General features: G+C 42.3%; 1 protein-coding gene across 1 annotated transcript in view; it reads left to right on the forward strand.

Moving 5' to 3' along the window:
- Positions 1-4379: 4379 nt before the first annotated feature.
- The window catches only part of WAPL (WAPL cohesin release factor), a 120959-nt gene continuing 99009 nt past the window's right edge, over positions 4380-26329 (forward strand). The window contains exons 1-2 of the mRNA XM_045024405.1: positions 4380-4585; positions 9784-10295. Of these exons, the coding sequence (XP_044880340.1) occupies positions 9806-10295 (490 nt within the window). The 5' untranslated portion in view covers positions 4380-4585; positions 9784-9805. The remainder of the gene's footprint in view (positions 4586-9783; positions 10296-26329) is intronic.

The raw sequence follows: 26329 nt of genomic DNA on the forward strand, positions 1-26329 counted from the left end.
TCTGTTTTTACTGGTACTAGTGGAATTAGTGGCACAGGGAGTTTTGACAAAGAATGTGCAGTGATGGCCTTTGTCATGCTTTTTTTCTAATGGGAACTTTTTATAAAGTGTGTTGCTTCTGTGGACTGTGTGTGTAGTTGTGCGTGCAGTTGGAGTTTGTGCAATCACTGCATGATTAAGAGTAAATCATTACAATATTTTAATTAATTACATGAATTTGTTATGGATCGATAAGACAGTCTCATTTTTTTTCTCAGGTCACCACTCTGGAGATAGAGTTAAGGTTGTTTGGGTGCCTTAACTGCAGGCTTGTCTATACTACCCACCGGATCGGCGAGCAGCAATCAATCCAGCGGGGGGAGTCAATTTATCACATCTAGTATAGACGCAATAAATTGACCACTGAGCGCTCTCCCATCGATTCCGGTACTCCACCAGAATGAAAAGCACAAGTGGAGTCGACAGGAGAGCATCAGCCCTCCACTTACCAATGAAGACACCACAGTAAGTAGATCTAAGTATGTTGACTTTGGCTATGCTATTCACATAGCTGAAGTTGCGTATCTTAGATCGACCCCACGTGGCAGTGTTGACAAGCCCTGCATTTCCATACTTTCAAAGATTGGGTTTCTTTTAACTTCAGTTTTAACTCTGAATATACTGGGTTTCTAATGCTAATTTTTGATAACTATAAAATTATTGTAAGATTATTTACCTTTAAGTGACCGTTATGTACTCTAAATTGTAACTCCAGATTAACCGAATTTAAATTTAGTCTTAGACTGGGAAACCAACCCTTTGCCTCAAATACATGATCTTACGTTGCTGCACATCTTGTAAATACTACCATACATACATTTAACATAGTGCACAGAGGCGTGCGGTTCAACTGCTCTATTAATTGATGCCATTAAGTTGTTTCTAAAACAGCCTGAGCAATGAAGAAAGATTTACAAACAAAAATCTTAAAGTTTGCACTATTTGTTACAGCCTTCAAGAGACACCATCAACTTGAAAAATAGTTGACTTCAGAACATTATTTAAAGTCAGGTTCAGATACTTCTAAGTTCCCAGGGCCGGCTCCAGGTTTTCTGTCACCCCAAGTGCCAAAAAAAATAAAATAAAATAATAATATAAAAAAAGCTGCGGCAGCGCAATCACGCTGCTCCACTCTTCGGCGGCAATTCGGCAACCGGTCCTTCACTCCAAGAGGGACTGAGAGACCCGCCGCCGAAGACCCGTGCTGCCCCAATAGCGGCCAGAGGGGTGCCCCTGGGTACTGGTCACCCCAGGCACCTGCGTCTTTAGCTGGTGCCTGGAGCCGGCCCTGTGAGTGCCACCATCTGAGTCCTCCTGCTAGTTGTTCATTTTGCAATTGCAATTTCTTATTTTTAAAAGTGATTTTTTGTCCTATTGCTGTGTGAAAGACTTATGCAAACAGTGGAAACTGACTAAAGCCAAGATGCTGTGGAAAGTTACTTCAGTGCTTAACTTTACTTTTTTCAGTTTTAATGACCTAAGTTTAAGGCCATTTCACAAACTTTGGAAGAGGCAGTGTGGCCTATTGCAGCAGCTCTCAACCTTTCCAAACGACTGTATCCCTTTCAGGAGTCTGATTTGTCTTACATACCCCAAGTTTCACTTAAAAACTACTTGTTTTCAAAAACCAGACATAAAAATAGAAAAGTGTCACAGCACACTATTACCGAAAAATTGCTAGCTTTCTCATTTTGTTTGTATGAAATTTTAATTTGTACTGACTTCGCTAGTGCTTTTTATGTAGCCTGTTCTAAAAGTAGGCAAATATCTAGATGAGTTGATGTGCCCGCTTGAAGACCTCTGTGTACCCCCAGGAGTACACGTACCTAGGGTTGCCAACTTTCTAATCGCACAAAACCGAACACCCTCGCCCCTTCCCAAGGCTCCGCTTCCGCTCGCTCCATCCCCACTCCCTCCGTCGCTTGCTCTTCCCCACCCTCACTCACTTTCATCAGGCTGGGAAGGGGGTTAGGGTGTGGGAGGGGGGTGAGGGCTCTAGCTGGGGGTGCGGGCTCTGGGATGGGGCCAGAGATGAGAGGTTTGGAGTGTGGGAGAGGGCTCCGGGCTGGGGAAGGGGGTTGGGGTGCAGGGGGATATGGGCTCTGGGTAGGGTGACCAGATAGCAAGTGTGAAAAATCGGGATAGGGATGGGTGGTAAGAGGTGCCTATATAAGATAAAGCACCCAAATATCAGAACTGTCCCTATAAAATCGGGACATCTGGTCACCCTAGCTCTGGGTGGGGCCAGAAATGAGTGGTTTAGGTTACAGGAGAGGGCTCTGGGATGGGGAAGGGGGTTGGGGTGCGGGAGGGGGTGAGGGCTCCAGCTGGGGGCGCAGGCTCTGGGGTGGGGTTGGGGATGAGGGGTTTGGGGTGCAGGAGGGGGAAGGGTGTTCGGGGGATGAGCTCCGGGAAGGAGTTTGGGTGTGAGAGAGGACTCTGGGCAGGGGTGCAGTGAGGGCTCCAGCTGGGGGTGTGGGCTCTGGGATGGGGCTGGGGATGAGGGATTTGGGGGGGGGGTATATGTGTGTGGGCTCCAGGAGGAAATTTGGGTGCAGGAGGGGGTGCGGAGTCCCAGCAGCGCTTACTGTGGCTCCCAGGAATTGGCCACCAGGTCTCTGCACGGGTGGCCAGGGAGGATCTGTGCGCTGCTTTTGCACCTGCAGGTGCTGCCCCTGCAGTTCCCATTCGTCACAGTTTCTGGCCAATGGGAGCTGCGGAGCCTCCCTGGCCACCTGTGCATCATGGGGCTGCAGGGAACTGGCAGCTGCTTCCAGGAGCTGCGCAGAGCTAGGGCAGGCAGGGAGCCTGCCTTAGCCCCAGGCTCCCAAAAGGACTTTTTACAGCCTGGTTGGCAGTGCCGACAGGAGCCACCAAGATCCCTTTTCGACGGGGTGTTCCAGTTGAAAATGGGACGCCTGGCAATCCTACATGTACCCCTGGTTGAGAACCATTGGCCTACTGGGTAGATCATTGGCCTGAGACTCTATTCCCAGCTGTGCCACTGGTCTGCCAAGTAATCTTGGATAAGTCACTTCACCTCCCCATGCCTCAGTTTCTTCATGGGTAAAATGGGGATAGTACTTACCTCCTTTGTAAAGCATTCTCAAATCTACTGATGAAAAGGGCCATCTAAGAGGCATGTATTATTACTTACCCGTAGTCAGGGGCGGCTCTATGTTTTTTGCCACACCCAGCACGGCAGTCAGGCAGCCTTCAGCAGCGTTTCTGAGGGAGGTCCGCCAGTCACGCGGATTAGGCGGTGGCTCTGTGGGTGGTCTGCCGGTCCCTCGCCTTCAGCGTACTCGCCGCCGAATTGCTGCCGAAACCGCAGGACCAGGGGACCTCCCACAGCAACGCTGCTGAAGGCTGCCTGACTGCCACCCTCAGAGCCACCGGCAGGCCACCCCACGCGGCTTGCCGCCCCAGGCACGCGCTTGCTGCGCTGGTGCCTGGAGCTGCCCCTGCCCATAGTCCAAACATGATTTTTAACATGTCTAAATCCCTAAGGCAGTGGAGAAGAGCTGCACACTAGAACTTGTTGCTTTGAATTGTTTTAGTGAAGTCTCACAAACTTGAGCAGGATCCAGAAGAAGCACTAGTAGGATGCTCCAAACCACTCAAAGGCCTTCAGTGAAGGAAGGAACATGAGTTTCAGTTATTCAACTCAGAGGGTTGAGAACTTTGTTTTGCAATCCTGAATGCTACATAACTACCATGGGCAGGCAATCTAGAGATTAGTATCTACCGCATTGCACCTTGAGACTGGATAAATCACAGACAGCGTCTCACTAAAACGTTGCCCACCTCCCCAGAAACCAAGCAAGCAAGCAAGCAAACAAAACACTTGCATACTGCAATGTCACCATCAAGCAGCCCTGCCGCGTCACACCGCCCTCCCGCTCTCCCCTTTATTGCTTGATGCAATGCCCGGAGCGGCAGCATGCGCACAGACGGACTCGGGCAGCACTGATAGGAGCATTGCACACTCCTCCAGCTCTCCCCACGACAAGGGAAAAAGGCACTGGAGACTGGTGGGGGGTGGACGGAGAATCCCCCAACTCACCCAGCAATCTATACAACTACAGGTCCCAGCATGCTCCGGACGCGCGTGCGCAGTAGCGTCCCAGCGCCGTTTCGGGACGCATGCGCGGCGGCGTGCGGGTCGGTTGAGTAAGGCGGGGTGCGATTGGCTGCGGGGAGGCGGCCGAGTGTGGGAAGCGCAGTGACGGAAGGAGCGGGGGGCAAATGGCGGAGAGATGGTCCAGGGCCCTGTTCAAAGAGCAGCGATAATCCTGGTGCGGAGAAAGCGGCGCCGGAGGAGGCGGCGCCGGGGCTCCTAGCGCCAGCGCGCACCCCCCACCCCGGCGAGGGAGGCTCCGCGGGGGGGAGGGACGCGGAGGAGTCGCGTTGGCGAGCGTGTCCGCGGGCGGAGACTCGGGGCCGAGGAAGCCCAGGTAGCCGCGTTCTCGGGGGCGAGTTCGGGAAGTGCCGAGAGCAGGAGAGGGGTCCCCCGCCGCCTCCTTCCTCCCTGGGTGAGACTGAGGTAGGTACCGAGCGGCAGGGAGAGACCGGGGCGGCTGCCCGGCTCCCTAGGCCTGTGAGGCCTCCAGTCCTGCGAGAAGGCCCCGTTGCTCCTTCCACCGGGGCTGCCCCCCACCCCGTGTCTCCTGTTCGCTGTGGCGGGCGGGCGGGCGGGGGCTGCCCCTTGGGTGTGAGGGGGGGGGTGGAAAATTCCAGCGGCCTAGGAAGTCCGCGGGCGGGGGGGGGGGGGAACTTTCCCTCAACGCAGCTCCCTGCGAGCCGGGCCCGGAAGTTTGCGGGGAGGGGGGAAGGGGAGTTGAGGGAACTTTCCCCACCTCCCCCAGTAGCGCGGAGGCTGGCTTCAGGCGCTGCTGTCTGGTGTGCAGAGGAGCAGGTGGCGCTTAATCCGGGTTGGGTGCGGAGCCTGCTGCTTCCTGTTCGCTGGGTGGGAGCCTCCTTCGTCACTAAACACTCTGGGCAGCTAGTTCGGTTCTTACTGCATGGAGGTGGAGGGGCCTGAAGTGCGAGGGCAGGGAGGGGAGGGACACCGCATCACAAATTGAGTCTATATGGAGGTACTGGACGATGGTGTCTCCCCTGGGATTTCATCAGCTTTGTATATCTTGTGCTTAAACTATTTTTCTTCCCTTTGATTTTGGAAGGGAAACAATGGGTAAAAAGTAAAGAGAAGTGGGCTACTTTCCCCCTTTAAAACTGATAGTCAGTCAGGTCTGATTAGGCCTTAGGTAGCTTTTCAGAAAATAGTATTTAAAATGACGAGGAATAAGGTTCCTAAAATGGGTTTCAATGAACAGATAGCAGTAAACAGTTTGTTTATATTGCCTGCATTGTTTGGTGCCCAGACATTGCACCATTGTGCTAGAGTAGGAGAGCTAGAAAGTGCTAAGGCATAGAAACCAGAAAGTGAAACTAAAAATATATTGTTGAAGCTGAGTGGAAAAGCAAAAAGAATCAGCATTAATAAGTTAAAGTTAAATTAGTTTTAAAATATTCTATAATGCATTTAAAGTATTTTTAATCTGATTATGAACCTTAAAGATGGGCCATAAATTGATCATGTAGTAATATTCACTTGATGTTCATCTGTTTACTTATTCATATTTAAATAATCAAGGAGCACAGCAGATTTTTAATTTCTGTATTCTTGTATAGTCTTATTAAATTTTTATTAGAATTTTTGGATAAGACAATTTAGCCTCTGTGAAAATATCAGTATATTATAAATATAAGGAGGTTAGTCCATATGATAGGGCTTTATAGCCTGCAATTAAATGACGTTTGGTAATTTGCTGTTTTTTTAAGCAGTTTTTTTGATTATTTAGATTTGCCAATATTTTTGCAGAGTGCTGAAAATGTGAAGTGCTCTAAGCCTTTGAATCAAGGTTTGACAAAACTCACGTGTTGGTGAATTAAAAAAAAAATTGTGAGTGTAGGAGCTGTGTAGGTTATCAGTTGCTGCAAAAATCAGTGCAGTATTTTGTTTCTAACCCTTGTCGTAGTAAAGATGGCATTTCAAATATGAACAGTTCCTGTAGTGTCTCTTTGAGTCTTCAGACACAGATCAAAGAACAGGAGTACTTGTGGCACCTGAGAGACTAACAAATTTATTTGAGCATAAGGTTTCATGGGCTACAGCCCACTTCATCGGATGCAGACTAACACCGCTGCTACTCTGAAACCAGACACAGATCAGGTGCCTCTGCTGTTACTCGTTCCTGAGCAGCAAGGTAGTAAAACTAATCATTTTGTTAAGTTTTGCTCTGTTGTTTTAAAACATATGGAGAAATAAGGATCACCTCAGGTTCACTCCACTCCTTGAAAGGAAAATTGAACTATTTACGTAGGAGAAACAAAAATGAGATTTAGAGAGTAGCCACTGCTCAACAGCTGGGAGATTCTAGTTGGGTGTGAAGGGGGAGGGAGAATCACAGAGCATGCTCATTCTACCAGTAGCCAGAGGTGTCAGTTTCAAATTAATCCTGCAAAATAGCAGAAATGAAAGATGGGCAGAATTCAGGAGTAACATCTGTAAATCCTGTCGTCATCCTCTGTATTAACTACTGTAAAGATGGAATTCTCAAGAGGATGTTATTGTAAGATGTGACATTAACAGTGTAAACTTCTTAAGTCTTAGCATGGTGTATTTCTAGTCTTCTTATAACCAGGACAAAAGACTGAAAAATTTTTTTGTTGGCGGGGCCAAGTTTCACTTTCCATAGTAAGGAAAAGGGCGATTAATATAAATAAGATGCTTACTAGAGATGACTGTCAGAACAATGTGGCTGGAAGACAGTCTGGTCTTGTGGCCAAGTTTATTCAAATATTTCAAGTTGAGAAATTATTTAGACCAAAATGAAAAGAAAAATTTCAAGAGAAAGCAAAATGATGCAGCTATTCATAGGAAAATAATAGTAAGGTGAGTAGAATTTTTGCAGGTACAGGACACACAAAAAGTTACTTATTAATTTTTCTGGCCATAATATGGGTATGCATAAATGGTAGCTTACAAATTTGAAATCCTTTACCATACATTGAAACTATTAAGAAAGGAAAATTCTTCTCAAGGCAACTTTGTACCCCAATTTAGGATTTATAGGACCAGATTTTTACCTAAGATCAGTGGAAATTTTCCATACTTTTTTAAAAAAGTTAGCGAGACATCTAGTCCTATCCCCCATAGCATTTGCCACTCCATATCTGTGTTTGCAGACCTGAAGATGGACTTTACTTGAAATTTACTGTAACAAAATGTAACTTGATCCATTATCAGTGCCCAGGCTGAGGAAATCTAAAAGTAAATAGATTATATAGGGAAAATAAATGTTTGACATTTTTAATAATCTAAAATATAGACAAGGTTTTTTTGCTTTTTTTTAACCTGTCTTCCTCTTCAAATTAAAATAAGGGCAGCAGTGAAACAGATGTAAAGAATTGTTCAAACATGTTTCCCATTTAACCTATGGTAGTTTTTTAAACTTAGCCACATCCACAATGGCCAATGAACAAAGCTGTTTCAACTATTCTTACATTTCTATAATAACAAGAACATTTAGGTTTGAAGGGACCTTGAGAGGTCAGCTAGTTCATTTTCCTGTGGTGAGGCAGGGCCAACTATACCTAGACCATTCCTCATAGCTGTTTGTCCAACCTGTTCTTAAAAACGTCCAGTGATGGGGATTCCAAAACCTCTCCTGGTAACCTGTTCCAGACTTAATTATCCTTATGGTTAGATGGCCTCACCAGTGCCAAGTGGGACAGTTACCTTCTGTGTCTTACGTTCCTATTAATACACCCCAGAATGATATTAGCCTTTCTTGCAACTGCATCACATTGTAGGCTCATGTTCAGTTTATGATCCAGTATAACCAACAGATTCTTTTTAGAACTATCGTCTGGCCAGTTATTCCCTATTTTGTATTTCTGCATTTGATTTTTCCTTCCTATGGGATTACTCTGCACTGTATGGAATTTACTGATTTCATCTTGTTGAATTCAGAGCAGTTCTCCAATTTGTCAAGGTTATTTTGACTTCTGATCCTGTCCTCCAGAATGCTTGTCACCTCTCCCAACTTGGTGTCATCCTCAGATTTTATAAGCATATGCTCTGAGCATGCCATTATTCAAGTAATTATTGAAAATATGAATATCAGAATCCAGGTCAGACCCCTGAGCGACCCCACTAGGTACATCTTCTGTGTGACACCTAACTGTTGATAACTACTGCAGGACTACGGGCCTTCAATCTGTTGTGCACCCACCTTACAGTAATTTTATCAAGTCCACATTTCCCTAGTTAGCATATGAGAATGTCCTGTGGGACTATGTCAGAAGCCTTACTAAAATCCAAGTATATCATGTCTGCTACTTCTCTCCTATTCACCAGGCCAGTAACCCTTCAAGGAAGGAAATTAGTTTGGTTTGGCATGATTTTTGTCTTGACAAATCTGTATTGGCTATTACCTATAACCCTATTATCCTTGAGGTGCTTACAAACTGGTTGTTTAATAACTTGTTCCAGTATCTTTGCAGGTTTGGAAGTTAGGCTGACTTGTCTATAATTCCCTGGATCATCCTTCCCCTCCTTTTTAAAGATAGGTACTCTGCCCTTCTTAAATTGTCTGGGACCTCCATGAGTTGTCAAAGACAATCATTAATGGTTCTGAGATTGCTTCAGCTAGCTGTGTAAGTACCCTAGGGTGAATTTTGTCAGGCCATTGTCACTTGAATACATCTTATTTACCTAAATGTTCTTCAAAATGTTTTTTCCTTATTCTGGCTTTTGTTCCTTCCCCCTTGTTAATGTTAATATTGTGTTAAGCATCTGATCACAATTAAACTTTCTGTTGAAGACTGAGGGTTGGCTATTGTTGCACTGGGTATCCTGAACAGTATTAGAAATGGATTTAGCTAGAACTGTATACTTTATTCCGGGCTATGAATCGTGCAGAAGCTTATTTACAAGCTGGACTTAATACATTTGAGGATTATGATAGTGGTCTTTTTCCAGTTAATAACACTATTTGTCCTTGCATGCACAGATGGGGCAAAACACATCACAGCAATATTACTAACTAAACCTTACCTCAGTCTTGTGAAAAGAACATAGAAGAGTGAAGTCATCATTGCTGTTTACGATGACATGAGATTTGAGGCAACTACAGAATTGTTAAATATTTTAACACTTTTCTTTTATGACAAAAAAAGACCTTTTAAAAACCAGACTGGATTATAGAGTCTAACTACTCTAATATGAGTTGCACATACAAATGTTGAATGAAAATGGTCTAAAGTTAAACAAAATACACAAAGCCTTTCTAATTTTAATAAAAATAATCACCTTAAACCCTGGAAATAAAGGTATTATGTAGGAGTATGACATGAGAATAGAACAATCCAAATATTTATTCATAGCAGATAACGTTTTTACAGACTTAGGGTGGTGAATTTCTACTAAATAAATGGGGACAAGTAAGTGACTGTTTTAAATTGATAGGCATGACGCATGTTGCAGAATTCACTTTAAAAAATACACGTGTAAATGAAGGGAATTATGCCAGTCAAAAATAAACAGGCAATGCTGTGTCTGTCTTAAAACTAAAGTGTCCAGTGTGCTCTAATAAAGAGTGGGAAAATAATCGCTTGCACTAAAAAGTAACACTATACAGAAACTAGTTTATCTAATTCTTTCTCTTCTCACAGAGAATATGAAACAGCTGTCAAAATGACATCCAGATTTGGAAAGACATACAGCAGGAAAGGGGGAAATGGCAACTCAAAGTTTGATGAAGTTTTTTCTAACAAACGGACCACCCTTAGCACAAAATGGGGAGAAACCACATTTATGGCCAAATTAGGACAGAAGAGGCCCAACATCAAACCAGATATTTCAGAAATTCCTAAAAAACCCAAAATCGAAGAGGAGGTAACAGAAGATCCATTTGGATTTGATAGTGATGAAGAATCTCTGCCAGTGTCTTCAAAGAATGTGTCGCAGGCTAAAAGCTGCTCTCAGCTGGAACCCATTGAAGCTGCTCAGTCTGAGGACTTCATTTCTCTACTTGAAGCTAATAGCAGAATTAATCAGCCAATCAGCGGAGACAACATTGTGTCCAGCAAGAGCATATCTTTTGACACTATTGTTCATGGTTTAAAAGAAGAGAGCACAAACAGAAATGTAGAGGATGGGGGCAGCAGAGCTAAACTCTTAACAGGTAAATTTATATTAATCAGTCTAATAGTATTATTTAAACAGTTAAGCATACTGTGATTTTTAGTAATCTGTGTACAACAACTGTTTTTTAAATTGCTGCTTTGCCTCAGGTTTGGTTAAATGTTGTAATCAAACATAGGACCAAATAATCTTGCATATCGAGTGCAAAAACTAACTGTGGATACAGAGACGCATAGTATATTTTATTTATCAAGTGTAAATGAAAAAAGCAGACTCCTGGCTTTACAGTAATAATTTGGTTAAGGGACCAGCCACCACTCTGTAAAACAGTGGTGGACAACCTGCGGCCTGCGTTAGTCTACAAAGACTAATGTTGTAAGCAGTGAGGTTCAGTCTTCCTTCACTATGCATGTATACTTCCACATATCCCCTACCCTCAAGTACGGTCAGTGGTTACATGGTTTCTTGCATATGTGATTTATGAAGAGCTAGTAATGCAATGGATTGGTGATAGTCTGTTTTTATGTAGCTGGTTCAAATCTAGTGTAGACAGGTAGTGAGTGATAAGATTAACATCTGTCCTGGCTATTGACTTGTGTGAAATTAGTGAGTGCTCTGAATTTCCTCCTGCACAGATGTATACATCACAAAAACCTTCATAACTGACATATTAATTTCAATGCAAGTCAAATAATTAGAGACATGTAGATTGAAGTTCCTTCCTCTGACTTCTAGCAGTTTTCAATTCAGTGTTGAGGCAGTATAGAGGATCTGGTACTGTTCTTGCCTATGCTTTTTTTTTTTGACGAATACACTTAATTCTTTGGAGCACTGTTGGTAAGCACTATATTCACTTTTAAAAGGCTTTTAAAATGATCTTTGATCTCATTTCCATTTACTTTAGAGTTTTGGTGTAAATAGCTGATATCAAAACTACTAAAACTGCAACTTTCTTTTTACCTGTTCAAGTTTTGGACAATGGTGGTTCTTAAAATGTAGTGGGCCATACTAGACCAAAGCCTGTCAAGATGACACCTTGCAGCCTTGCTATATTGTCTTTGCTTGGAATATCACATTAAATTTCTGTTTAATAATAATAAAAAAAAAAAAAGTCTTGGTATGTAGCTAACTGACCAAAAAAATAAGTGGACCTCAGTCTGTTTGCTGTGCAGTAGACCAAAATGGTATTTAATGGCTTAAGATGAGCATAGCAGGAGTTTGCAAGTAAGGCAGTAGTATTAATGGATAGATAGAAAATAAATTAAAGTTTGGACTTACAATACAAGTTTATTACTGTAGGGAAAAATCCACTTGTTAGACTAATGTTGAAAACATGAGCGGTGGATAAACAACTGTGAAAATTCTAAATTTATCTTGTTTTATTGGCTGTTAACTTAATTACAACAAACAGTGCAAGCCCAGTCACATCAATTATTAATTATGTAAATGAGCTAACCCCCTTCAACATTTTGTATTTTTAGAAATCTAAGTCAATAGAGTATGCTCCTTCACACAATATCTTATCATGGGAATATTAAATAAGTTGTAGGAAACCAAGACAGTAGAAGCAGTTTGATTTTTCAGGGGTAGTGTTTATTTTGCCCAGTTACTGCAAATGAAACTGAGATAGTTGAGCAGCCATTATGTTTGTATCAACGTTTATCCAAAGCAAAGAGAGTGCACTATGAAAACGTCAACCAGAGCATTGAGCCAGTGGGCAGGTGAGAGTGCCGGCAGCTAGTGTAAATATAAATTCTTCAGAGACTTTCTTGTTGCACTGATTACTAATTAAGTAAATCTTGAAATGTAAGGCTACTTTTTCAAACCCAGAGAGTTCATTTTATTCATCTTGGGACACTAAAGCAAAGAAACTTGCTTTACCGCTGGTGACTAACCTATGATCACACTTGAGACCTCATCTTAATATGCAATAAGGGTGTTTTTCAATCATGTTAAGTGTTAAAGCAATAATTAGAAATCCCTCTTAATGCTTTTTAAGGTTTGGCTAGACTAGGATTTAAAAGTGTAATGTTAGCATGTGCAAGCATCACATCTTTAAATTTTAGTCTAGATGACCTAAAATGCAGGCTAACATATTTGAAACCATGTTATAATGTCTAATTTAAAACAGTTAGCTAACATGGCTTCAGATGTTACTCTTTCTTAATGAATATTGAGTACTTCAAACATATTTGACTTGATTGAGCTAACACACTAGATTTTGCTTGCTCTAAAGTTGTCTGCTCACAAATTTGTTGCAATGTAACTCATTTTTTACTTGACTTATGACTTTAGTGACCTTCAAATTAGAAGGTTTTTGAGGGCAACTAATATGTTGAATCCCCTTATGATCGATTGATGTAAAGATGGGATGACTTAATTCTGCTTGAGGAATGTTCATTAAGAGTTGAGTACGCTGAAATATAATAGAGGGATTGTAAGAGAAGACTTGTAGGCAAAAGTTGCTATTATGTAATAGGTATAAGTTTGTCAAAATATACTTACGCTGGAGAAAATTAGCTGGGGGGAAGCTATAAGTAGGGATTTAGTTTTTAAGTGATCTGATATAAAACACTAATCTGTACTAAGAAAAAAACAGCTGCTCAGTGATAGTCAAAAGGTAAACCTATACTGGAATCAGATAAAATCCCACGGAGCAGTTCTTATCTGGGTTCCTGACATACTTTATAGAATAACAGTTAATCACCACCTTCTGTAGGGCACAGATCCAACATAGGTATTGCCCATAAAATGTACATGTATGCAGAGTATTAATAACTTTTTACATTTGGCATTCTTGCAAAATCTTTTGGCACCTGTTTTCAAAAATCTTGAAATGACCATTTTTATTAAAGGTTGTAAATGAAGCTCATTAATATGTCCTCTTATATGTTGAAATACATTAGATTTTCAGATGAGATAAAAATGAGATTCTGATCATTCGTCGTCCTTAAAGATTTTGTAGCACATTGCACAAGAGGGTGGGGAGTATTTTTTCGTATATGTATATTGGGTAAATTCCAATTTGGGTAACTAAATTATACCTTTCTTAAATATTCCTAGGCGTTGAAACAAATGAAGTATTACTTTCTGCCTTAAATTGTTGTGTGATGTTTGGTAACTTTGAGTTTCACGCTAGTGATGGCTGCCTTTCACTAGTGGTTGAAGAGATTCTTTTATAATAAGAGTGACAGCTATGACAATATTCTGAGCAAACTTTAAGGAATTTAAGGACCTTATCCATAAAGAATATCTTACCAAATTCACCAGTCCATTATGGTCATAGGATTTGAAAATTGGTAAATTTCACATTTTCAGAGGCTTAAATCTGAAATTTCATGGTGTTGTAATTGCAGGGGTCCTGACCCAAAAGGGGATTTGGGAGGGGGTTGTTGTAGGGCAGTGTAAAGGCTGAATTCCCAGTTTGGTACCTCGAGTGCAGAGGTTGGGGGGCCCGCAAGGATTTTAAAAATTAATACTTGCCACTCCAGGCTTGTATTACATTCCAAAGGTTACAGCTTTTCTCTGACCTTGGCTTGGTAAACGCTGCCATCACCCAAATGCAGAAAAAAACAACCCCTTGAACCCAGGAAGGAGCACTAGGGAATTCCTTCCTGTGGGGTATCCTTTCACCCTCCTTTGGGGAAGAGCTGAGAAAGAAAACAAAGGAAATTAGCTGTTGCCACCAGCTAATTAAACAATATATGCACAAACCTCTTAGGGGGACACAAATCCAATCCTGTTCTTTAAAAAAGGTAAAACTTATTAAAAACAAAAAGGAAATATATTTGGAGCTTAGGCTTTTTGCTAGATCTTAGAAGAAACAGTTACAAAAATTAAGCATCAAGATAGCTCTTGAGGTTCACCTTAAAGTAACAAGCAAAACAAAAGCATCTGGGGTTAGCACAGAGGAGTCCATTAGCCATAAGAAATAACCAGAAATAACCCTAATAGTGTCTTTGTAAACATTTCTGATCTACTTACACATTTGGAGTTTCAGATAAGTAGGGTTGAGGTATGATTGATGTTGGTTCCCCCCCCCGGTTTTAAAGCTGCTTACAGCTTGACTGCTCTGTGTCTTTGCTCTTTCCTGGAGAACCACAACACAAAGGGAAGGTTTCCCCCCCCCATTTAAAAAAGTTCTAGCCCTCCCATTGGCTCTTTGGGTCAGGTGCCCACTCCTTTCCTTTTACCTGGGGAACTTTGTGAACCCTTTACAGGTAAAGCGAGTAGAGAACAGCCACCAAGAGGGACTTTAGAGCCAACTGGCTGGTTGGGTGTCCATCAAAGGGAGCTTCCCCCACCCCCTTCATTTATCACAGGGGGTTATGGGATTGCCACTCTCACTTCCGCACTTCTGTGCTGCCTTCAGAGCTTCCTGCAGCTGCAGGAGGTTCATGGAGGTGGGTCTGATCTCCAACCTCATTCCCTGCAATAGCAGCTGTGCAGGAGATGGATAAGTCCTGACCCTCTCTAGCCAGAGCTAGGAGCCCCCTATGCTCGTAGGAACAAGGGGAGTTTGGACCCACATCCACAAGCCTCCTCCAGTTGCAGGAACCTCTGGGGCTGCTGCCCACTCCTAGAGTGTCCTGCAGCAGCGGGAGGCACCCAGAGGTGGGTCTAGTCCATCCCCTGCACAGCTGCACAAGTCTTGTCCCTCCCCAGCCAGAGCTAGGAGACCCCTTGGCTGGGGCATTCTTAGGAACAAGGGGACATCAGATATCACAGGGAAGGGTTTATTTCACGGTCCGTGACTCATTTTTTCACAGCTGTGCAATTGGTAGGGCGCTACTTATGGAATTAAACTTGATTCAATAAGATTTAATTTAAGTATTGAGGAAATTAATAGTATTGAAAATGAAAATGTTTGTGATATATTGTGGGTTTGTACCAACTTCTTTAAGGCTGTGTCGACACTGTGTTTGCATCAGTAAAACTTTTTTTTGTCAGTCAGGGTGTGAAAAAACACACTCCTGACAGACAAAAGTTTTACCTAGGAAAAGTGCCGGTCTGGAGAAAGCTTTGCTGGTAGGAGATGCTCTTCTGCTGACAAAGTTTCCACTCCTTGTTGGGGGTGGATTTATTTTGTCAGCATGAAAGCTCTCTCTCCTGCTGACAGAATGGCTATACTGTGTAGGCACAGAGGCACAGCTGCTATAGTGGCACAGCTGTGCTTCTTTAAAGTGTATCATGTAGACATGACCTAAGAGGAAGGCAGGATAAATGCATATTAGGAACTCTTTGGGATAATGAATGTGAAGTAGATTTCTTAGGAAATAGTTGAGGGGTGAGGAGAATACAAATGACCCACCTCAGGTCCATTCTTTTTGAAGCTGCACTTTGAGCAGAGACACGTTGTCTGGCTATTTACCTTTCATGGTTTCTTCAAAAAGCGAAACTGGATAAATGAATGACTCTTACTCATGCTTATCCTTGTTCAGAGCAAAGGGTGTGATGAATTGAAACCACATGAAAATGTGTGGATAGGGGTTGGAGGTCTGCTTGTGCCAGAGTGGCATTTTGTAGTTGGGGTGATCTCTGGTAAGCTTGTTAGCGTGCATGTAGATTCTTATAATTTTAAAGAGTTTTTTTTGTATTGCTTTTCCTTTTAAGAATAAAATATGCTTGCTAAGAAAGAAATGTCTGGTAACTTATGACTGGGTAATTACACCATGTACTGTCTCTAAGGAGAGAAATAAAGCAGGCTTGCTTTTGGGAATAACACTGAAGGTAGGGAACTGTTCAGACTAGAAATACCCCACTCAGAATGGAGAGAGATGTGGGTTTCCACCCAAGAGAGGCGATGGCTGGGTAGCTGGGAACTTAGAACTTAGGCAGTTATTTTTAACATCCTCACTTATCGCTCAGAGCTCATGCAGTCCTGCCTAGTGGTTCATTGCCTCCTTCTCTGCACTTCCTATGCCAGGGGTGGGCAAACTTTTTGGCCCGAGGGCCACATCTGGGAATAGAAATTGTATGGTGGGCCATGAATGTTCACAAAATTTAGGCTGGGGTGCAGGAAGAGGTGCGGGCTCCAGGGTGAGGCCAGAAATGAGTTCAGGGTGCAGGAGCGGAGTGTGGTGTGTGTGTGTGTGGGGTGGGGCTTTGGGATGGGGCTGTGGAGGGGGAGTTTGGGGTGTAGGAGGGTGCTCTGGGTTGGGACCATTTTATTCAGAACTAAGTGGTTAGATTTATAGTAGAATCCACATTCCCACATGGGATTTTCTTTTTTAATCCCTTCCTCCACTTGTTTTGTGTTGATTTCCTCTTTTGGTCTGTTGTCTTCTCCACACCACTTTCTTTCTCCACTAGCAGCCCAAGTTCAGGCTACTATAGTCCTTATAGCCCTTATAAAAATGAAACTGACTAGTGCTCAATTTCACTCTGATGCTTCTATGATCATTCCGTTTGTAGGTTTTTCTTTCAAAAGTGTTCTGAGAATGCGGTAACAGCAATACTCAGTTTTAAACTGAGTATTGCTGAGTATAAACTGTTTTTTAAATTTAGTGTTTAAATTTGTTTGCTAGGTTAATGTGTTTACTTTTTAATAAATGGGCATAACTTGGGCAAGTATTTGTTTTGTACAACATATTTGATAAAGGAGTTTACAGGATATGGTTGCTTTGTTCAGTGGCTTAAATACTGCATGCTAAATGTTGCAGAAAAGATTCTTAAGCAAGTTGCTGTTACTCTCCTGTTCATCTAAGCTTTTTTTTATTCTTTTTCTACTGGTATTGAGACTCTCTTCCTTTTTCAAAGCCCGTATTGTAAGACAGTTCATTTTAAGTTTTGGAAGGCCAAATATTTGACTGCTTCCTAGCTGCTTTTATGTTTAAGAATCATAAAATTGTAGAACTGGAAGGGACCTCTAGAGGTCATCTAGTCCAGTCCCCTGCACTCCTGCCATGAGTGAAAAGTATTATCTAGACCATCCCTGAGAGGTGTTTGTCTAACCTGCTCTTAAAAATCTCCAATGATGGAGATTCCACAACCTCCCTAGGCAATTTATTCCAGTGCTTAACCACCCTGACAGTGTTTTTTTTCCCCTAATGTCCAAACTGCACTTCTTGCAATTTAAGCCCATTGCTTTTTGTCCTATCCTCAGAGGTTAAGGAGAACAATTTTTCTCCCTCCTCCTTGTAACAACATTTTATGTACTTGAAAACTATTATCATGTCCCCTCTGTCTTCTCTTCTCTAGACTAAACAAACCCCATTTTTGCTATCTTCCCTCAGAGGTCATATTTTCTAGATCTTTAACCATTTTTATTGCTCTTCTTTGGACTCTTTCCAGTTTGTCCACATCTTTCCTGAAATGTTGCACCCAGAACTGCACTCCAGTTGAGGCCTTATCAGAGTTGAGTGGAAGAATTACTTCTCGTGTCTTGCTTACAACATGCTTGCTAATACATCCCAGAATGATGTTTGCGACAGTGTTACACTGTTGACTCATATTTAGCTTGTGATCCACTATGACCCCCAGATCCCTTTCTGCACTACTCCTTCCTGGGCAGTCTTTTCTCATTTTGTATGTGTGCAACTGATTATTTCTTTCTAATTGGAGTAATTTGCATTTGTCCTTTATTGAATGTCATCCTATTTCCTTGAGACCATTTCTACAGTTTGTCACATAAGAACGACCATACTGGGTCAGACCAGAGGTCCATCTAGCCCAGTGTCCTCTCTTCCAACAGTGGCCAATGCCAGGTGCCCCAGAGGGAATGAACAGAACAGGTGGTCATTAAGTGATCCAGTCCCAGCTTCTGGCAAACAGAGGCTAGGGACACCATCCCTAACCATCTTGGCTAATAGCTATGTTTGTTAATTTTATTTGGTGACACCTAGTTCTTGTGTTATGAGGAGTAAATAACACTTTCTTATTTACTTTCTCCACAACAGTCATGTTTTATAGACCTCTATCATATTACCCCCCCTTGTCGTCTCTTTTCTGAGATGAAAAGTCCCAATTTTATTAATCTCTCATAAAGAAGCTGATCCATACCTCTAATAATTTTTGTTGCCCGTTTCTGAACCTTTTTCATTTCCAGTATATCTTTTTTAGATTTATCCAGATAATTTTGAATTTTAATCCTAGCCTCCAAAGCACTTGCAATCCCTCCCCATCCACAAACTTCAGAAGTGTACACTCTATGCCATTATCTAAATCATTGATGAAGATATTGAACAGAAATGGACCCAGAACTTATCCTTGCAGGACCCTACTCAGTATGCCATTCCAGCTTGACTGTGAACCACTGATAACTACTCTCTGGGAATGGTTTTCCTACCAGTTATGTACTTCCCTTATGGTAGGTCCATCTGGGTTGTATTTCCCTTATGGTAGGTCCATCTAGATTGTATTTCCATAGCTTGTTTATGAGAAGGTCATGCGAGACAGTATAAAAAAACCTTACTTAAGTCAAGATATACCACATCGCCCGTGTCACCTCCCCCCATCTACAAGGCTTGTTACCCTGTTAAAGAAAGCTGTTAGATTGGTTTGACACGATTTCTTGATAAATCCGTGCTGGCTGTTATTTCTCACCTTATTCTCTTCTAGCTGTTTGCAAATTGATTGTTTAATTATTTGCTCCATTATCTATCGAAGTTAAGATGAGTGGTCTGAAATTCCCCAGGTTGTCCTTATTTCCCTTTTTATAGATGGACACTGTTTGCCCTTTTCCAGACCTCTGGAATCTCTCCATTCTTCTATGACTTTTTGAAGATAATTGCTAATGGTTCAGATATCTCCTCAGTCAGCTCTTTGAGTATTCTAGGATATGTTTCATTAGGCCCTGGTGACTGAAGGCATCTAACTTGTCTAAGTAATTTTTAATTTGTTCTTTTCCATATTTTTTCTGATCCTACCTCACTGGCATTCAGTATCTTAGATGTCCAATTGCTACTAGCCTTGTTGGTGAAAACCTGAAACAGAAGTCGTTTAGCACATCTGCCATTTCCACATTTTCTGTTATTGTTTTCTTCGCCTTCCCCATTTAATAACGGGCCTACCCTGTCCTTGGTATACCTCTTGCTTCTAATGTATTTGTAGAATGTTTTGTTGCACTTCATATCTCTAGCTAGTTTAATCTTGTTTTGTGCCTGGGCCTTTCTAATTTTCTCTACATAGGTGTATTAGAAGTTATGGCTTTGTTTTCAAAACAGTTAAACACTGCTTCTAGAAAAAAAATTAGTTCCATTAGCTGTACCTTACAGTAACAGGCCAGTATACGCACAGTAGAAGAAAAACAACTTGGCAAAGAAATCATTTCGGCTTCAGGTTGTCAGGATTTTATCAACTATATTAAAAATGTGTTCTAAAATTCAGACTTCATTAGTTTGTGTGGCTATTGGGGGCCAGCTTTAAGTTGTTTGGAATTTTTTTTCCCTGTATTTTTTTTTAAAGTACAGAAGGATGTGGGATATGGTTCCACAGTGCTGTACAGATAGTGGTTAGAAGCACTCTACTTGTAAGTAGAACAACTAGAATTTTTCCTTTGACTTGTTATGGATGTTCCTTATGTCATGTGATTACGATAGCAGCCCTAGTGTCTTGACAAGATGGCTTGCATTACATAAATACATTAAAAAATGGCTGGTTTATTGGAATGTCCCAGCTTCTCAGGCTGTTCCCTTGACGTTTTGCCTTTTGTTTTCCTCACAAGAAGAGTCAGCTGTCTTCCTGGATCTTCTTCCTATTGCTGCTCTAGAATACAGCGGGGGTCCTTCTGACATTCAGAACAGCAGTAAGGACTAATGTATCTGTCCCTACTAGATTTTCCATTGAAGGTGGTTGTGGGACAACGTTTAACTGGAGCCCCTAAACCAGGAGTTGGCAAACTTTTTGGGCTGCGGGTCCCATTGGGGTTCTGATAATGTAGTGTATTAAATTGCTCCCCGTAGGAGTGTACTACTTATGGCTGCCAGTCCTGGCCCTCTGAGCAGCATGGTAAGGGGGCAGGGAGCGGGGGGGCGGGTTGGATAAGGGGTAGAGGGTTCCAGAGGGCAGAGCACCAGGACTGGCAGCCTTAAGTAGTACACTGTAAGTAGCACATGCCTATGGGGAGCAATTTTAATACACTATATCTGGGTGGGGAAGGCTGTGCTGCCCCAAACACCCTGGCCCCCGCCCCCTCTCACTTCCTGCCCCCTGACTGCCCCCTTCAGAACCCCTGACCCATCCAACCCCCTGCTCCTTGTCCCCTAACTGCCGCCCCTGGGGACCCCCCTCTTCTCCCCCCCCGCGCTCCCTGTCCTGACTGCCCTGACCCCTATCCACACACTTGCCTGACAGGTCCACTGGGACTCCCATGCCTGTCCAACTGCTCCCTACTCCCTGTCCCCGGACTGCCCCCTGGGACCCCTTATCCAACCCCCTGCCCCCTTACCATGCTGCTCAGATCACCAGTCCTGGTACTCTGTAAGTAGCACATTCCTACAGGGAACAATTTAATACGCTATAACCAGCAGCTCTTGCAGCCTCACTGCCTGGCAAGAGCTCGTAGCTCCGCTGCCCTGAGCGCTGATGGCATGGCAAGCTGAAGCTGCGGGGGAGGGGCGTAGGGTTCTGTGTGTGCGCTGCTCTTGCCACTCCTCCAGGTACTTCCCACGAAGCTCCCATTGGCCGCGGTTCCCTGTTCCCAGCCAATGGGAGCTGTGTGGGGTGGTGCCTGGAAGGAGGCAATGCAGGAGCCCTCTGCCTCCTTTCCCCTCCTCCCCCCCACGGACTGAAGAGGCGTGCTGCCAGCCGCTTCAGAGAGCAGCGTGGGGCTCGCAGCGCTACAAGTGGCAGTCCCACGGGTAGGGGGGGGGCACGGAGAGCTGAGACCCCTGTTCTAATCTAAGTCATGCAGGAGCTCTGTGGCTTAGGAAGTAGTTGGTCTTGCAAGATTTATATTTTGCTATAATGCAAAAATTTATTAGTTATTTTCACTTTGGTGTATTTTTAGTCAATAAAAGTTATTGGTTTATTTCATAGTTAATATTACTATGTAGCTTTCTTAGAACTCAGCGTAGCTCTGTTGTATAAACTGGAATTGGGCACCTTTATGCATAATGTGGAGTTAATGTGCCACATGGCTAAGCAGCAGTTCTGCAGAAAAGGACCTGGGGATTACAGTGGATGAGAAGCTAGATATGAGTCAGCAGTGTGCCCTTGTTGCCAAGAAGGCTAATGGCATATTGGGCTGCATTAGTAGGAGCATAGCCAGCAGATCAAGGGAAGTGATTATTCCCCTCTATTTGGCACTGGTGAGGCCACATCTGGAGTATTGCGTCCAGTTTTGCGCCCCCCCCCCCCCCCACACTACAGAGAGGATGTGGACAAATTGGAGAGAGTCCAGCGGAGGACAACGAAAACGATCAGGGGGCTGGGGCACATGACTTACAAGGAGAAGCTGAGGGAACTGGGCTTGTTTAGTCTGCAGAAGAGAAGAATCAGGGGGGAGTTGGTAGCAGCCTTCAATTACCTGAAGGGGGGGGTTCCAAAGAGAATGGAACTCAGCTGTTCTCAGTGATGGCAGATGACAGAACAAGGAGAAATGGTCTCATGTTGCTGTGAGGGAAGTCTAGGTTGGGTATTAGGCCCAGCTTGACCCAGTCTTGGCTGGGATGATTTAGTTGGTGTTGGTCGTGCTTTGAGCAGGGGGGACTAGATGACCTCCTGAGGTCTCTTTCAATATCTTCTATGATTCTATGTTACTCTGGGCTTTCTTACAGAAAATAAAAAATATTGTTAGGGCCTGTACATTATGGATTTCATATCTGTTATGATGTCCTTAAGGTACAACGTAAGAGATAATAAATGTTGGGAAGATGAATTGGGAAGAGGAAGACAGTAGGTTAAACTGAGATCCTAAAGATCATTTGGTTAGTTAAATGTGTATTTTAATGTTTTGATGAATTTTTTAAAAAAAGGAAAACACATGTACAGATATATGGGAGTAAAACTAGAATATTAAGGCATCATAGAAGGGTTTAAGGGAGAATAGAAGAAAGAGAGATGAAGGCATGACAGACAGGGTCACTCAGTGTTGTAGGCATAGGTAAGGGGAAGAGAAACCATGGGAGTGGTTAGGGATGCAGCATAGAGATAGGCGAGTATTAAGTATGCAAGATCTTGTAAGCAGAGGATAAAGGTCTTGAATTTGAAGTTGGAAAATAACCCAGTGAAGGGATCTGAAGGGACTGAATGCAACCAGTAGTATGCTAGCTAGGATTCTCTTTGCAGTTCTGTGTTGGATGAGTAATTTTTGTCTTAATGCATCTGATTTTTGAGATGATTTATAGAAATCTTATACTGCCTGTGATAGCTATCTTTGTAAAGTAACTATACTCAGTCATATTTTCAATTTTAATTGTGTATTGAAAAAAGCTGAATCCAGAGATTTTCATCATTCACCTAGTGCCAAGCTAAAAATGTATTTATACTTCAATAAATAAAAGAAAAATGCAATCTTGTCTTATAGTTAAAATTCTGGTTTCCCCCCTTTCCCCCATGTAATATTTCTCATTTAATGATGTCATGTAGTATTAATCAAGGATTTGAAAGTTCAGCAGCTAATGGATTAACCAATACTAATTTAAAATCACTCCTAATAGTCTGTTTTTTATTTCTGGGAGCTAGAAGAAATGGTTGCTTTGAGTTCCGAAATTGGATCTTGAGGAGAATTGCCACATCTATTTGAAGTGCATTTTATACTATTTGGTTAGCATCATGACTCTGTGGAAACTTCAGTGCTGCCAGTTAAATGGACTTAGGTCCAACTTAATTTGCAGCTTTTCTATTTGGAAGGTTCAACTGGGTTGCTGAGGTTTGGAGTAAGAATGTGAAAGGAGGACTGGAGATTCTGAAATCAGTTGTATTAAGTCCAGGGACAGGAGATAAAGTAGTTTTTGTTTAGAAAGAAATAGAGAAATTTGAGGAAATACCGAAGTACTAAAACTGACAATGCAGTGAGAAGCAGTGTTTAAACCTATTAATTGTGTCAGAGATCTTTTTGATACTGGGGTTTTCCAAATTCACTCTGAAAGCTGTTCACTCTTCTTCAGTCGGACATCATTTTATATTTATATACACAGTCTGTGGTGTAAGAGGTGCTAAGGATATACTGGAATTGGAAAATACAGTGGGGTTTTGAGGCTTTATTTCATATTGATAAATCTTTCTAAACAGTAAGTTCAGCCTTTTTTAAAATATAATTCCTTTAGAAGTACGGAAGGGTTTTTTGGATCATAGTAGTTGAACACACACACACTTTTTACAAGAGGTACATTTTAAAAAGCTCCACGAAGAGTAAAAATTGGATCTTGGTCACTTCAGAATTACCCATAGAACTCTTATATGAAGCAAGACTGATAGAAATTAAGAACTTCTTTTTGTGAAATAGCAAGCGGTAGCCTGTGCAGAACTACATTGCCTGTAAACATGAGGGGAATCATTTTATTTTAATAATGACTAGTTATTTTAAAAGCTTTTTTTATTCATAGCTATGTGGCTATCTTGTAATTAATATTCTAGCTATTATGATAGTTCAGGTAGGCCATAAGAGTAGTCTTGGCCTTTAGAACTAATCTTTTGAAGGTCTCAAGTGTTGTGTATCTATTTCTGCCTCTCTTTTTTTTACAGGCAGCCTGTCACTTCCTGATATTTACAAGGGTCTATGGGCAACAATCAAGCAAAGAGATTGAGTAGCAAACAGAATTCACCAGAGTAATAGTGGCTTGTGTTCTGTCAGTTTACTTTCCCAGGATGCCTAGCTGTGCACTTCCAGCCACAGCTTGGGAGGTGTCGGGGACCTGGATGTAGGTGGTCTATTCTCTTTACAACCAACTATGGTGGGCTCCTCCTCCTTCCCTGGGAAAGAAGCCACTGATATCCATAATGGGAGAAGGAGCTGTTTCACTTACTGTTCCTCTGCATCTCAGAAGGTTGTGTTCATCTTGTACTTATGCCATTTCCTTTCCAGGAGTGAGCGGAACACAAGCACCTAATGAAGAGACATTTCTTACTTGAGGATAGGTCTGAACTGGCTTCTCCTTAGTGGGTCTAGTACCCTGATTTTTCTCCCTCCTCCCCCACCTCCTTTTTGGAAACGTCCCAGTGGCCATAGTTTGCACAGCAGAGGATCAGCGATGGTAATGAAGGGCATAGACAGAGATGTAGATCAAGCCCCAGTTCATTCAAGAACCACAGGCAGAAGAATGCTCTGATAACATACCTACACCCTTACCTGAGTTATGTCCTAGTGCAGTGGCTCTCAACCTTTCCAGTCTGCTGCATCCCTTTTAGGAGTCTGATTTGTCTTGCATTGCTCAGGTTTCACCTTACTTAAAGTACTTGCTTACAAAATCAGACAAATACAAAAAAGTGTGTCAGCACACTATTACTGAGAAATTGCTTACTTTCTCATTTTTACCATACAATTATAAAATAATTCAATATTGTGTTTACATTTCAGTGTAAACTGTATAGAGCTGTATAAACTATGAAATTTTAGTTTGTACTGATTTCACTAGTTCTTTTTATGTAACCTGTTGTAAAACTAGGCAAATATCTAGATAAGTTGATCTACCTCCTGGAAGACCTCCTACGTACACCCAGGGATCTGTGTACCCCTGGTCGAGAACCACTGTCATAGTGGTTCTCCACTAATCTCCAGGCAAGGAATGAATGGATGAACGTGTCCTCGTAGTAGTGGGACTCTGAAAGTGATGACTGACAGTTTCTGTACCTTCACTTATTTCAATACCTCCTTTCTTTCATAAGAAAGACATTACCATTCCCTGTGCTCTGGCTTCTGCCTCTAATCTTGGGTATCAGGGAGAGGATAGGGCTTCTCTTTGAAAGAAAGGAGTGCCCTGAAAAGTTGGCGCCATCATAGGCGCTGATCCTTTGAAGATTGAAGCACTTATGATTCACTCTCTGCATATCTCCTCGAATTTTATAGGATCTAGGCCCCTCTCAGCAGATTGCCTTCCAGTGTATATTCAGTTATTTATGTTGACTTCAGTAATAAAAGGAAGACTTTACTACTTGTTATGCTGTCACTTGTGCAGAAATACAGGTGCATTGAGTGAATTAGGTTCTTTTCTGGCTCACTACAACATAATTGATAATTTCATTAGTGGGCCGTCTGTATAACCACTATGTCTTTGTTTACATCCCATAGAGGGCTATAGGTTTTCACAGTTATTACTTGGAATCTACTTTGATGGCACAGGTAAATGAGGATGGCATTTATAGAAGGTGATACCAGAAATAAAGCTAGGTTTTGACCGAAGGTTGAGTTAATAGGACTGGCAGTTCAAGTAGAAAAATCCTTTATTTGTAAACAGTAAACTCAGTGTGAAAACTAAACCCACATATGCAAAATCCATAGTGCAACTCATAAAAAAATTTCAGAGTAGAACTTCACTTCAAGAAGTAATATGTTTCAGACCATAAATAGAGATCTTGATCACATTTAAATTCACACAGTTGTAAATGCCACATAATATGAACCATGAGCAGGAACCAATGTTTGTCATAGGATAAATATTTGGAATGTTCGTGGAGTGCAAAATACAAATAAACATTTGTTCCTGGTCATAGTTTACTCTGTGGTTGAATTTCCAGTTGACTTAATTAGCAAATGAATAACTAGAGTTACAAAACCAAAGCCTTCAAGCCAGACTCACAGTGCTGGGGAATTTGACAGCTTTTATAGCTGACAACTCCCAGAATTTGGACAATTTTTTAAGACTTTGTACATGGCACAAGTCATTGGTTGGGTTGTTTGACTCCTACCACATTAGTTTGGCTATGGTGGGTGTGACAGTCTGTACCCCTATGTTCACCCCTTTTACAGGACTATGATCAATTTTGTACAAAGTATGGCTTGTGAGGTAACATTTGGGAGCTCATAATTTGCCGATCATTATGGTCCTGGTAAAATATGCAGTGTTGCCACGCAAGTAAAGGTATAAGATTCCTCTGTATGGTATTACTAAGACATGTTTCAAGTCTAGGGGAGCAGCCACAAATCAGTTCCCCAGAGACACAGTGCTGGTCAACACCTCAGCCAGAGGTCAACAA

This window comes from Mauremys mutica, chromosome 7 (assembly GCF_020497125.1).
Source record: "Mauremys mutica isolate MM-2020 ecotype Southern chromosome 7, ASM2049712v1, whole genome shotgun sequence".
Taxonomy (NCBI): Eukaryota; Metazoa; Chordata; order Testudines; family Geoemydidae; genus Mauremys; species Mauremys mutica.